Source organism: Xenopus laevis, chromosome 7S (genome assembly GCF_017654675.1).
Source record: "Xenopus laevis strain J_2021 chromosome 7S, Xenopus_laevis_v10.1, whole genome shotgun sequence".
Taxonomy (NCBI): Eukaryota; Metazoa; Chordata; class Amphibia; order Anura; family Pipidae; genus Xenopus; species Xenopus laevis.
Window position 1 is genome coordinate 95679689 of NC_054384.1, and position 12502 is coordinate 95692190.

At 39.1% G+C, this 12502-nt stretch overlaps 1 protein-coding gene across 2 annotated transcripts; it reads right to left on the reverse strand.

The window, feature by feature from the left end:
* Positions 1–4268: 4268 nt before the first annotated feature.
* LOC108697257 (trypsin-3-like) lies at positions 4269–7920 on the reverse strand. 2 transcript variants are annotated; one of them, XM_041570727.1, is made up of 5 exons: positions 7872–7920; positions 7393–7558; positions 6737–6996; positions 5047–5183; positions 4269–4438 (listed from the first exon to the last, which is right to left on the reverse strand). In XM_041570727.1, the coding sequence occupies exons 1-5, from the start codon at positions 7903–7905 to the stop codon at positions 4289–4291; spliced, it is 747 nt and encodes a 248-aa protein (XP_041426661.1). In that variant the 5' UTR covers positions 7906–7920; the 3' UTR covers positions 4269–4288. The 2 variants fall into 2 exon arrangements, with proteins under 2 accessions (XP_041426661.1, XP_041426660.1); XM_041570726.1 differs by having other exon boundaries at positions 7393–7552; positions 7866–7920.
* Between the last annotated feature and the right edge of the window lie 4582 nt (positions 7921–12502).

Sequence of the window (12502 nt, forward strand, 5' to 3'; positions counted from 1 at the left end):
ATAGTTTTCCTTTAAATGTACCTGCTATTTGACATCTTGACAGTAGGGGGCCGATTCACTATGGGTCGAATATCGAGGGGTAATTAACCCTCGATATTCAACTAGGAATTAAAATCCTTCGACTTCAAATATCGAAGTAGAAGGATTTAGCGCAGATAGTTCGATGGAACGATCAAAGGATAATTCCTTCGATCGAACGATAAAATCCTTCGAATCGAACGATTCGAAGGATTTTAATCCATCGATCGAAGGAATATCAAAAAAAGTTAGCCAAGCCTATGGGGACCTTCCCCATAGGCTAACATTGACTTCGGTAGCTTTTAGATGGCGAACTAGGGGGTCGAAGTTTTTTTTAAAGAGACAGTACTTCGACTGGTCAAATAGTCGAACGATTTTTAGTTCGAATCGTTCGAATAGTAGTCGAAGGTCGAAGTAGCCAATTCGATGGTCGAAGTAGCCCAAAATTCGAAGTTTTTTACCTTCGAATCCTTCACTCGAAGTTAGTGAATCGGCCCCCTAGGTGTCACTCTATTCTCAGTTCATGTTTTTTAATTAAGTTAATAAAATGGCTGTTTCTTGGTGAAGATTAGTAACTTTCATTGCTTTATAATAAAGATTAGCAGTGGGTTTTACGTCCTCTTGGGATCAGCAAGGTTTAAACCAGTTTGTGTTTTAGGTTGTCCACCCCCCAAACATTTTCAGTTAATTTTTTTCAGATTGTTCACCATAAACCAATACTTTTTTCAATAGTTTTCCATCTTTTATTTTTTTTTAATGTTTTCACAAAATTTAGGTTTACAGTTCAATGTTCCTGTCTCTAGTGTTTCAGTCTGGAAATGCAGTGATCCAGGAGCATCTGAACTGTTACAATTTGCTCCATTTACTCGATACAATTAGTATCTGTGGAATATCAGCAACTATTGTATCAATTCTAACAGCTGCCTTTAATGAAACTCATGGATTCTGCTCAGCAGGGACAAAGATAACAAATGTATCAACTATGAGGCAGATGTATCAAGGGTTGAATTTTGAGTTTATGTTTGAGTTTATTTGTAAAAACTCCCATAAACTTGCATAAATTTGAAAAAAAAAAGACCAATCGAAATTCATTCAAAAAAAATAAAAAAATAGGCTAAAATTGCAATTTGGCAGTTTTTAGATGGCGAATAGTTGAATTTGACTTCTTAAAGGGACAGCACATGATATATTTTGAAATTCAAATCTCGATTTTTTTTAAAAACTCAAATCGAATTAGGACTATTCCCTAGTCAAATTACACTAAAATAAACTCAAAATTCAAATTTGAAAATTCGACCCTAGATAGATCTGCCCACTAAATGTATCTATTTAGAACAGTTAAAGAGACTGCCCCTCCCAGAGCTACTTTAGAAGGTGAAAATAAAACTTTAAACTTCAATATTAGAAAAACACAAATTTTTAAAAAAGTCTTTATTTCTGGTGAACTGTCTGAAACCAACTGAACTGAAAAAATGTTTTAAAGGTGATCACTTTTAAATGACTCACATTGCCATATGCCTATAGCAGGGCCCTGCTAACACAATAGTATGGGGCACCACAGATAATGGCTGATGTTGTCCATTTCCAGTAAATCTAGCTTATATCTGCTGGGCATTGTTATAAGTGTCCTTTCACAATGGCAGTTGCAACTAGATTTGATTGTTTCCATTTCCATTATTGTATATCAATTCTTACCCTGCTTGGATGACGTTGTGCATTCCTGTTTGCAGCCTAATGTGGCCATACTGGTTGTAAGGACCATCTGGGATTTGATCACTTGGGACTGGGGTTGCTGGACTTTAAGTGCACAGTCGGTGCACTTACCAAGTGAGCCACTGGAGGCTCTTGGAGCTGGTCCTGATCCTGTTATAGTGATCCTGTATCTTGTTACGTTTCCAGTTGTCTCCTCCCTGGTCTCCTCCCTTCTTGTTACCCTCAGGTGTTTTGTGTTCTATAATTAATTGCCCTTTATAAACCACGCCCTGAGCCTTGCTCAGGGCTGAGTCATTGAATGTATTCTGTTTGTTCCTGACCTAAACCTGGAAAACTTTGAATCTGTTTAAATCTGAATGTTTTTGGTTTTGTTCCTGAATCTGTTCCTCGATATTCCAAGTTCCAAGTTCCTGAATCTGTTCCTGTGTTTTTGTTCCAGCTTTTCATTGCCTGCCTGGTAAAGACTTTATTTTTGACCTGTTCCTGTTTTGCTTCAGTTCCATTAAATCCTGTATATTTCACCATGCCTGCTTCAAGTATTTGTGGCTTTTTCCCTGGGCTTCCACTACACGCACTACCAAGTGTGAATTCAACTCCTGTTGCAGCGGTTTCCCGCTGTGAACGTTACACTGGTCTGCTTATGCCTCAGGAGGCAGAAATTCACTTTATTCATCTGACATTTCCTACAGCCAGGGCCGGCCTTAGGCCTATTGGACCAATTGGGCCCAATAGGGCCCCGCACCACAGGGCAGCACAGATAATTTCCCTCAGCACATGATGCTGCCTGGCCTGCCCCCAACTTTGAGAGTCCAGCCCATCCCCAAATCCATAGGTCTAGCCTGCCCCCAACTCTCATAGGCCCAGCTTTCCTCCAACCTTGATAGGTCTTGCCTGCCCCCAATCCAACCAAGCCTGCTCCCAAGCTGAATCGCCCCCCCCCAAACTAATTGGCCCAGTCCACCCTCTCTCTCTTACCCTGTGTGCCCCTATTATGTGCCCCTATTTCATCCCTCTCACTCTCTTACCTTGTCTGCCCCTTTCCTTTCTATTTTGTGCCTGTATGCCCTTATTTTCCTAAATACTTGGTGTGTCAGTAGCCAACAACACTTTGTCTAGGGGCCCCGCCAACATGGTCCCAATTGGGCCCCACATTTGATAGGATCAACCCTGCCTACAGCCCAATTCCCTCACCCTGTTTCTCATTTTATTATACTTTTGTTATTTTATGTATACTTGTAGGTGGTTATTTACTAAACCTCAAATTCATCTGGTTGGACATTTTGGGGCACAAACTAGAAATTTTCGTGGCATAAAAAACTTGAATTTTTCTAGGTTTCTTATACCCTGAAGCTGCAAAAAGGCCCAAATCTGAAAATCCGCCATCTTAGACCTGTTAAGGTTTTGTATTAGTGGATGGGAGAGGCACCAAAATCAATTTGAAGATATTGTGGTTTGCACTTAGTTTAGCCAAAAAAACAGGAACATTTGGTGGTTCCAAGCTAAATCCTGAAAAATTGAGATTTGGGGAAAAAAACCTAAAGATGCATGGTTTTGCTCAATTTTATTGTGTTTTTTCCGAAGCTGATTAATTCAAAAAACAAGGTCAAATTGGGTATGGGACTTTGGTTGTGGGTTTTTTTTTAATTATAAAACATGAGAGAAATTCAGAATTTAGTAAATAACCCATGTAGTGTCGTGCTTCTTTATTCTTTCTCTACTTTTTATGTATTTCTGTGTGGCTCATTTATAAACTGCACAGAATTATTCGCATAGTAAATATATTTGCCTTGCGTGTGTTTATATTTATAAAGCTGGACAGGACTGGTGTTTGGATTCGCACTGCAGTTGTCCTTTTAAAAATGGATGCACACATTCTGTGTTTGAGTCAATCCACAACTTTGATGGTGGGCAAAACATTTGCTAATGAATTTTGCAAATTGCAAATTTATATTCTAAATGAACACAGATGGCCGTCTTCTAAAGAAATAGGGAATGACCATGAAATGATTTGTAGCAAGAGGCCCACTGACACCTGGGCCCACCGGGAGTTTTCCTGGTATCCCGGTGAGCCAATCCGACACTGGTAAATGCGAAGGAACCCTTTAAATCATTTTCTTGTAGACTTAAGGTATCAAGATCCAAATTACGGAAAGATCTGTTATCTGGAAAAACCCAGGTCCAGAGCATTCTGGATAACAGGTCCCATACCTGTACTAAATGTGTTACATAGCTACATCTATCAAGTTCAATTCTATGGGATCTCATTCTGACATTTAAAAAACAGGATTCTAAAAATGATTGGCTGTGTCACTTATTTACCATTTTGTCTCATCTCCGTTCATAGCGACGGCAGGTAAATACATTACGAAGAAAAATGCAAACTGGACTGATGCCTCAAGTTGTTTTATTTATGTTTGTTGAAATTGAACACATAGAATAATACATTGACACGGTATATATTATATGATATAATCACTTCAGTCTACTGTTCATGAGTCGGATGCTTGTTTTAGTTGTTCTCTGTAATATCCATGTATTGAGTCTGAAGGGTTTGTGTTTAGTTGTTATTTGTAATGTCCTGTATCCAGTCTAGATAGTTACAGACTTTAGCATAAACTCCTGGAAGATCCTTCCTGGCACAGTACCATCCCCATGAGACCACTCCATAGAGTTCTCCATTGCAAATCAGAGGTCCACCAGAGTCACCCTAATGAAAAGGGAAAATATATACAAAACGGATGTTTAAAAAAAAAATATAGAAATGTTACTCACTGCAAAGAGAATATTTGTAAGTAAATGTTAAACGTATACCGTACTAAATAAGGGTGCTCGGCAATGTGATCAATTCTAATCTTGTTTTTAGTGAGGGGCGAATTTGTTGCATTTCGCTTCGCCGCAAAACGGGCAAAAATTTTGCCAGTGCGAGGGCAGTGTCGGACTGGCCCACCGGGATACAAGGAAAACTCCCGGTGGGCCCAGGTGTCAGTGGGCCCTTGAGCTGCTAAACTTTCGGCCTATTTCACGGCCATTCCCTATTTCTATGAGAACAAAGAGGCTAAATAGATGGATTAATAGATTATAGTATGTATAACTAAAAGAGACTAGGAGAATAGAGGTTGAGTGAGGAGAGGAAGAATAATAGTACTGAGAGTGGGCCCCTGGTCTAAGGTTTTTGGGTGGGCCCCTGGTGTCCCAGTCTGACACTGTGTGAGGGTGTACTTACCGTAATTCACTATATATATATATATATATATATATATATATATATATATATATATATATATACTTTTATTCTTATAAATTCTTTTTCCATACCTGGCATGAATCCTTTCCACCTTCCAGGAAGCCGGCACAGAACATGTTCTCGGAAATCTTCTTGGGATATGAAGCCTTACAGCTGGATTCAGACAGAATGGGCAGATCTAGACACTGCAATTGATCAGCGTACTTCACTGTAAGCAATAATCAGGGACATTGTTTGTATACATTCCACAACCTATTGCACTGCATTTAATGTATTGTATTGATTACAGCATATAAATATATATACATTTACTTTATATACAGCAGGTATGGGACCTGTTGTCCAGAATGCTTGGGACCGTGGGTTTTCCAGGTAACAGATCTTTTCATGATTTGGATTTTCAAACTTTAACAAAGTCCGAATTTATCTCAATATTTTCTGCTACAAACTCCAATTAAATCCGCTTTGCGTTTTACGCTTATTTATTATTACATTTTCCTAAAATTTGCTTTGCGGGGAAAAAAATACGATTTTCACAATTTTTTTTCGTATTTTTAACCCAAAAACTGCGACTTTTGCACAAAAACTCAGAAAACTTCGGGGTATTGCATGAAACCCAGCGCACATCAAAAAATCATTGGGACTTCTCCCATATATGCAACCTCGACAGGTCTGAGATGCCGGATTTTCAGATTTAGACTTCCATCCCCGGGGTTTAATAAATTCCGAAAAATTTGTGATTTTTTAAAAGTCAAATTTTATATTCGGAGTTTAGTAAATAACCAGCCTAAATAAGCCCAATAGGTTGTTTTTGCTACCAATAAGGATTAATAATATTTAGTTAGAATCAAGTACAAGCTACTGTTTTATTAAAGTCTTTTTCAAAAGTCTATGGGAGTAACGAGGAGCTTTCTGGATAATGAGTTAATGGGTTTCCGGAAAACAAATCTCATACCTGTAAATACATTTAAAATATATATTTAAAAATACCACAACTACTAACTGCTTTCTCAACATTATCTGCAGCAGACTGGGCAAAGCTAGACACTTATTTTGTGCTATGGCAATAATGTTTCCAGTGCTACAGTGCTACAATATTATATCATTTAATAACTTCCAGCTCCCATAATATTGCAAAAGGAGGCTTTGCTTGGGTAACAAATCTAAAAGATGTCAGAGGATACCAGGGCCGGGCCAAGGCAGCCAAGCGCCCAAGGCAACCTGGCAGCCATCTTTACCTCAAGTGCGCATGTGTGCAAGTCAGGAACTGCGTGCGTCAGCAACTGCGTGTGGCATAAACTGCGCATGTGTGCGCATCCTAGAAATACTTTAATTTGTGAAGGGGGAAGAGAGTGCCGGTGGGAGAGAAAGGGTCCGGACATGGGGTAAGCTCAAGAAAGAGGTACATGCTTGGTGCCCCCATTTGATTGCGCCCTAGGCACGTGCCTCTTCTGCCTACCCCTAGTTCCGGCCCTGGAGGATACCACAAATGACAGCAAAGGACACTACAAAACAAAGTGACACCTTATAATAAATATATAATTATACACTATTCTGTCTTTATTACACATATTTGACCCTAGTGTGTATGAATGTGATAAGGGACCATAGACTGTAAGCTCCACTGGAGCAGGGACTGATGTCAAATACAGTATATTTGTAAAAGAGCTGCTAAAATGGTCTATAATACCCAGAAATTAAATTAATTTCTCTTTATTATCCATAATGCCATCTGGAGTAGAGAAGGAATTTACTACCTACCACCATACGCAAGCAGATTTCCATAGCCAGACACAAGGCACTCAGTCGCCGCTTTTGGGCAGCTTCTTGCCACTGGGATGGGCTGTACATACTGATTATACTGAGCAGGTTCCGCTAGTTTAACCAACATGATATCATTGTCATAAGTATCCTCATTGTAGCCGTGGTGCATGTAGATGCTCTCCACTTGGATGTGCTGCTCAGTTGTCTCCTTCTTATTAAGGTCATGTTCTCCAAGGTGAGCAACCATGGTCTCGGGTCTGGATAAAATTAAGAAACATTCAGTGTTTAAGCAGGATTTAAGAGAAGGTAATCCCTCATGAGAGCCATTTTCCATGATTTTACATAGGAATGTGGGGAACATGCCATATGACCATGCTTTCATTGGCTGGAGGCATTTCATGAGACTGAGGAGCATGCTGCTGAAGGGCAGAGGACGTGAAATACAGAACAAAACAAACAAAACAATAACACATGGAACTAAAAAAAACAAGCATATTTTATGAGGCAAAAGCACCCCTTCTTTTCTTTTTCTGTCCTGACATCCAGAAGAAAGGGGCAATTTAAGGAAAGTCGTAGTAACCATCTAGAAGGTATTATTTATTGTTCACCTGCTTATATTGTTTATATTGGAAAGATCATTGTTATATACTTACGGAACGTAGCAATGTGCAGCAGAAATAATCCACCTTGCTGAGATCAGTGAACCCCCACACCAGCGGTCTCCATTTTCGGTGAAATAAACCTGCCAGGGCTGAGAGTGAGGGGTGCATTCATATCCCCCTATAATCTTATCATCATCCAGAGGAGCTGCAGCTGCAAATAAGAATAATAACAGCAACAGTATTTTGAGATGTGTGATTTTTACATAAATGTTTATGTTCGTTATAGCACCATTCCTGAACTCCAAATCTGATGACTTTCATCAATTATGAAAGGTATGGTATGTCTTTATTGTCTATATCAATGCCATAAACAATGCGCAAAACTTAACTGAAACAAAAATTGAGTTTTAATAAATAACCCCCTAATATTGAAATGAAGTTACTTAAGAAATTATAAGATTGAATCGCGTTAAAATATTTAAATTGATGCCCCATCAAAATGTGGATCTCTAAAAGATTCATAACTGCAACTGCCAGGAACATCAATGCCCAGAAAGGCATCATGGTGAGTTTTGTTGGGTTGTCAGTCTAAAGCCGGACTGAATCGAAGAGACTGGGGAGATATTTTATAGGCTGATTATCAGCTTCAAGCGAGCAGGTTGTCCCTTCCCATGGACCTTCTCCAGACTCCTGTAAGTTCTCAGGTAGACCTGATTAGTCACAGTAGATGAGTTTTGTTTTCCAACTGACGTATCAACACAATGTGCGCCATTAGTTCTTCTGATTGCTAATAGAATTGACTTTGAGAAGGAAAAAGTAAATCAGTTGGTGGTCTACTCTAGGTCAAGTAATTCTATCCTATTTTATAGTTAGGAGAAATTTCCAGATTCAAAATGATCTCATGTGTAGTCTAGTACATTCCAGCCGAAACAAGCAAGCATTCAGTAAAAAAGCGGTTACAAATCTGCTGTAATGTATCATTTTTTAATACCTTCTGATCCTTTTTGATCATGAGTATATTTTGGAATAAATACACATGGGAAAGGTCAGTGGCAGCCATAACCCAACAAATCCAACAGTGGGTAAGGCCGAAAATTGTTTATTCAATAAGGAAACGTGTTTGACTCTTCACTTGATGGAATTACAATTTAAATTGATCAGAATGTACTTGTTAAGAATGGAGTCCCAAACCCAGAACTGATTACAAGGACCAGGCCGCGGCTCACTCTTCCAACTATAACAACCACCTTTGGCTTTGGGAGGATACTCGGGTGCCGCCAGGTCTTAGCGTGAGAGGACCAGGGAGAGAGTTCTGGGCAGGCAAGGGAACCGAACGTTGTAACTGAAACAGAGAACAAGAATCATGGTCGGGGAACAGGTCCAGTCAATACCAATCAGGAGAGACAGAACAGATTCAGGAAACAAGAGAATAGTCGAGGTCCCAGGCTGAGTCAAACACACTGATTTCACAGTACAAAGTAGGATCCAAAAGAGTAGTCAATACACAGGCAAAAGTCAGGACAGGCAGCAAACTAGACAAGGTCAGGGACAGGCAGGGTCAGTAACAGATCAAAACCCAGGAACTAAAGAATTCAACCTTTAAGTTGGGCAACAACATTTGGCAAAGAGCCCTTTAAATATTTGAAAATCATGTAATCGCGCAGCGCTCCCAATGAAGACGGAAATACCTGAACGCCGCACAAGCCAGAAGCGGCTGAAGACTCTGCATCTTTCACATTAAACCTGCCCGTCTGCCAGGTATAATTATAACAGTACTGTTAGGTTTACCGCATGATTGCACAATATTTTTATCTGGGATTTATCACAATTATCTGAGGGACAAAATTATTTGCTTTTATAAAAATAAATCGGCCTGATCTCACAGAATTATTCAGTTGAGAGAGAAACTATGAAAAGATGATCCTGTCTACTCTGGTTTAACGTAAAAGGAAAGTCAACTTGCTATAACTTTTTCTTTTTTTTTTTTTTTTACTTATATTTTATTAAGAATTTTTTTTTTTCTCCAAGTAAGAATGTACACTACAGGAATAACATAAAAAAGAAAAGAAAAATACAACAAAGAAACAATAGAAATACAAACAACATAAAAACAACAACAAAACTCTTTTGATATCCATCAAAGGCTGAGCATATATTTTCATGTATAATCTCCCTCGAATCCTCCTCCAACGTATCTCCATTTATATATTTTGCTTATTCTCCCTTTCGTCACTTGGAGCCCCATCTCTTCCCCATCTATACGTTCTGACATTGGGCCACATTACATCACTATATCAATGTTATTCCTTATTGAGGAGCTTCTCTCTTTTAAGCTTCAAATTATATATAGGCTTCTGACCCCCCATATAGGCCCCACATACTCATCCAGCGATAGTAACAGCCCATTTCCACCACCCTATCTACCAATTGTGGCTATCAAGTGATAAAGAAAAAGAGAGAGAGAGAGAGAGAAAAAAAAAAAAAAAACTCCCAGAAGGTCAACTTGCTATAACTTTTTCTGATCTTCAGGGTCTAATTATAAGATGGAAATATAGTTATTTAGTAATGATTTATAGCTGCATTAGCTTTCCATTTTGGAAAAAAAAAGTCATAATTTTCCAGGAATAGGCTGATGCTAAAGGTTGGTCACAGTGGATGATAAATTGTTCTGTCAAGAAATGCTGTTGCCTATCACATGAATCTTAGCCAGGATTGTGTTTGTGAGATCCTGGCTAATACAGCCAGGCCCAGTCCAGTTCATCTGCTGTTTTCACTCTATCTTTTGATGTGGACTCCACACAGGAGCAGCTTTATTAAGCCACAAAGGGTTATACAGTAACAGGCAAACCCAGACTGAACTGCCTAACCCAAAATTAAATTTCTGATTATTGTGTCCCACCCAGGAAATAATAGCTTATTATTTCACTTATTATTTCACTTAGCTTATTAATATAACTTACTCACTCACTCACTAACTCAATCACTCAGAGAGTCCATTCAGTTTTATTTTATTTAGAAATGCATTTTGCTGGCTGTATCTACCCCTGAGTTGGGCTAAATTGTGACCAGTCCACCAGAATAGGAGAATGACTAACTACCCTCACCATGACACATATATATAGTACAGGCAGGGCCCCATCAGAAATCGCAGGGACCCATACGAAAAAAATTCCTAGGCCCCACCTACAGGTCCACCCTCCACACCCCACAGGTCCACCCCCCACCACAAAAAAAAAACACTGGTGGCTATTGTTCCCACGAAAAAATATTGGTGCTCAGGGCCCCCCCATTGAAAAAAATCTTGGTGGTCAGGGCCCCCCATTGAAAAAAAACATTTGTGATCAGGGCCCCCCCATTAAAAAAAACATTTGTGGTCAGGCCCCCCATTAAAACATATTGGTGGCTAGGACCCCACATGTGGAAAAAAAATTGGTGGCCAGCCCCCCCCACATTATAAGAAAATTGGTGACTAGGGCCCCCTTAAACGTCCATGTAAAAAAACTTGCATTTTCTTCCCTTACTGGTCATAGAATTTCAAGTCCTGGTAAAACTGCATGGTGATTGGATGAGCTGGAGGAGAAGTTCAAACCTCAGCTATCCAATCCCTGAGCAGCTCAACCGGGACTTAAACTCAGTGACCAATAAGGGGAAGTAATGGACAGAAGATACCTCCCCTTGTGCTCCTGCCCTGCCTTCCCGAAGTCAGCAGCTCTCAGAAAGCAGGGGGGCTAATAAACCTTAATAATGATTTTATAAACCTGACGTCTGGGGGAGGAATACCTGCCATCACCAGCTGAAATCTCAGGGTAATGCACTTGAGCCCCACTTGTACACTATACTATGCATATTGACAAACAGGGATTTATTTATCAAACTTTGAAAATTTCTCACTGTTAAAATCTCAATTGTTAAAAACACTCCGACCAAATTCCTGCTGATTTTTTTACCGTATCTATCAATACATTTTAACGAAAAAAATCCGGTGTGGAAAAGTCTTGATAAACTTGTAAAAAAATCCAAATCGTACCATTTTTTTATGTTTGACACCCAAAAACTCTGACTTTTTTCAGATTATCACTTGAAAGCCACAACATTTTCAGATTATTGTATAAAAACCCAGCGCAGATCAGGAAATCTTCCCATGGTAAACAGGACATCTGCCATTGCATGCTACAAGATCTCAGCAGGTTTAAGTTGGAGCAATTTTTTATTTGCACTTTTAACACCATCAGAGTTTAATAAATCACGAAAAATTTTAGTTTTTTTTTCTCTGAACAAACAGTGTTTTTCCTTTTAAAGGGCGTGTAAAGTCTAAAATAGAATAAGGCTAGAAATGCTGTATTTTGTATACTAAATATAAACACGAACTTACTGCACCACAAGCCTAATAAAACAAATAATTTATGCTTTCAAAGTTGGCTACAGGGGGGCACCATCTTGTAACTTTGTTATACATCTTTGCAAGACTAAGACTGTGCACATGCTCAGTGTGGTCTGGGCTGCTTAGGGATCGTCATAAACAAAGCTGCTTGAGTTCTGCATGGCTGGGAAGTAAGGCGGGGGCTCCCCCTGCTGTTCATAAGTATGATTGTTTCCCTGCTCAGCAGTTAGGGACCGTCTGACAATTCCTATCCACAGCAGCAAATGAAGGGAGAATTTCACTGCATACAGTCAGGTTTCTTATAAAAACGGTACACATTTTTTAATTAAAGTACAGTATATTGGAGATAGGTTTCTTTTTCATTAAAGAAAGTAAAAATGGGATTTTATTTTTCTGCCTTTACATGCCCTTTAAAAGTCTGACCAGAAAAAAATCTGACCCTTAATGTGTCCCAGCATTTCCAAGAAAACCGGTCTGACTGGTATTTGCTTTTGTACATTGACTTCATCTACTGCATATATGTGACTTATATGTCAAGTTGAGAAGGGACAGTCAGGTTAGCAAAATAGTCAGATTTAGGACCTTCAAATAACAATTACTTATAAAAGCAGCCCTATCAGTGAAATAAGTTCAACATGACTTATAGGCAACTTTTTGGGGTCTGTATATCATGCTGTGTAATAAGTGGAGTGAAGCATTAATGGTGACTTTGCCCAGAGCAATTTGATTTCAGCAGTTACAAAACAAAAGCAAAGATCTGATTGGCTGCTATGAGCAATA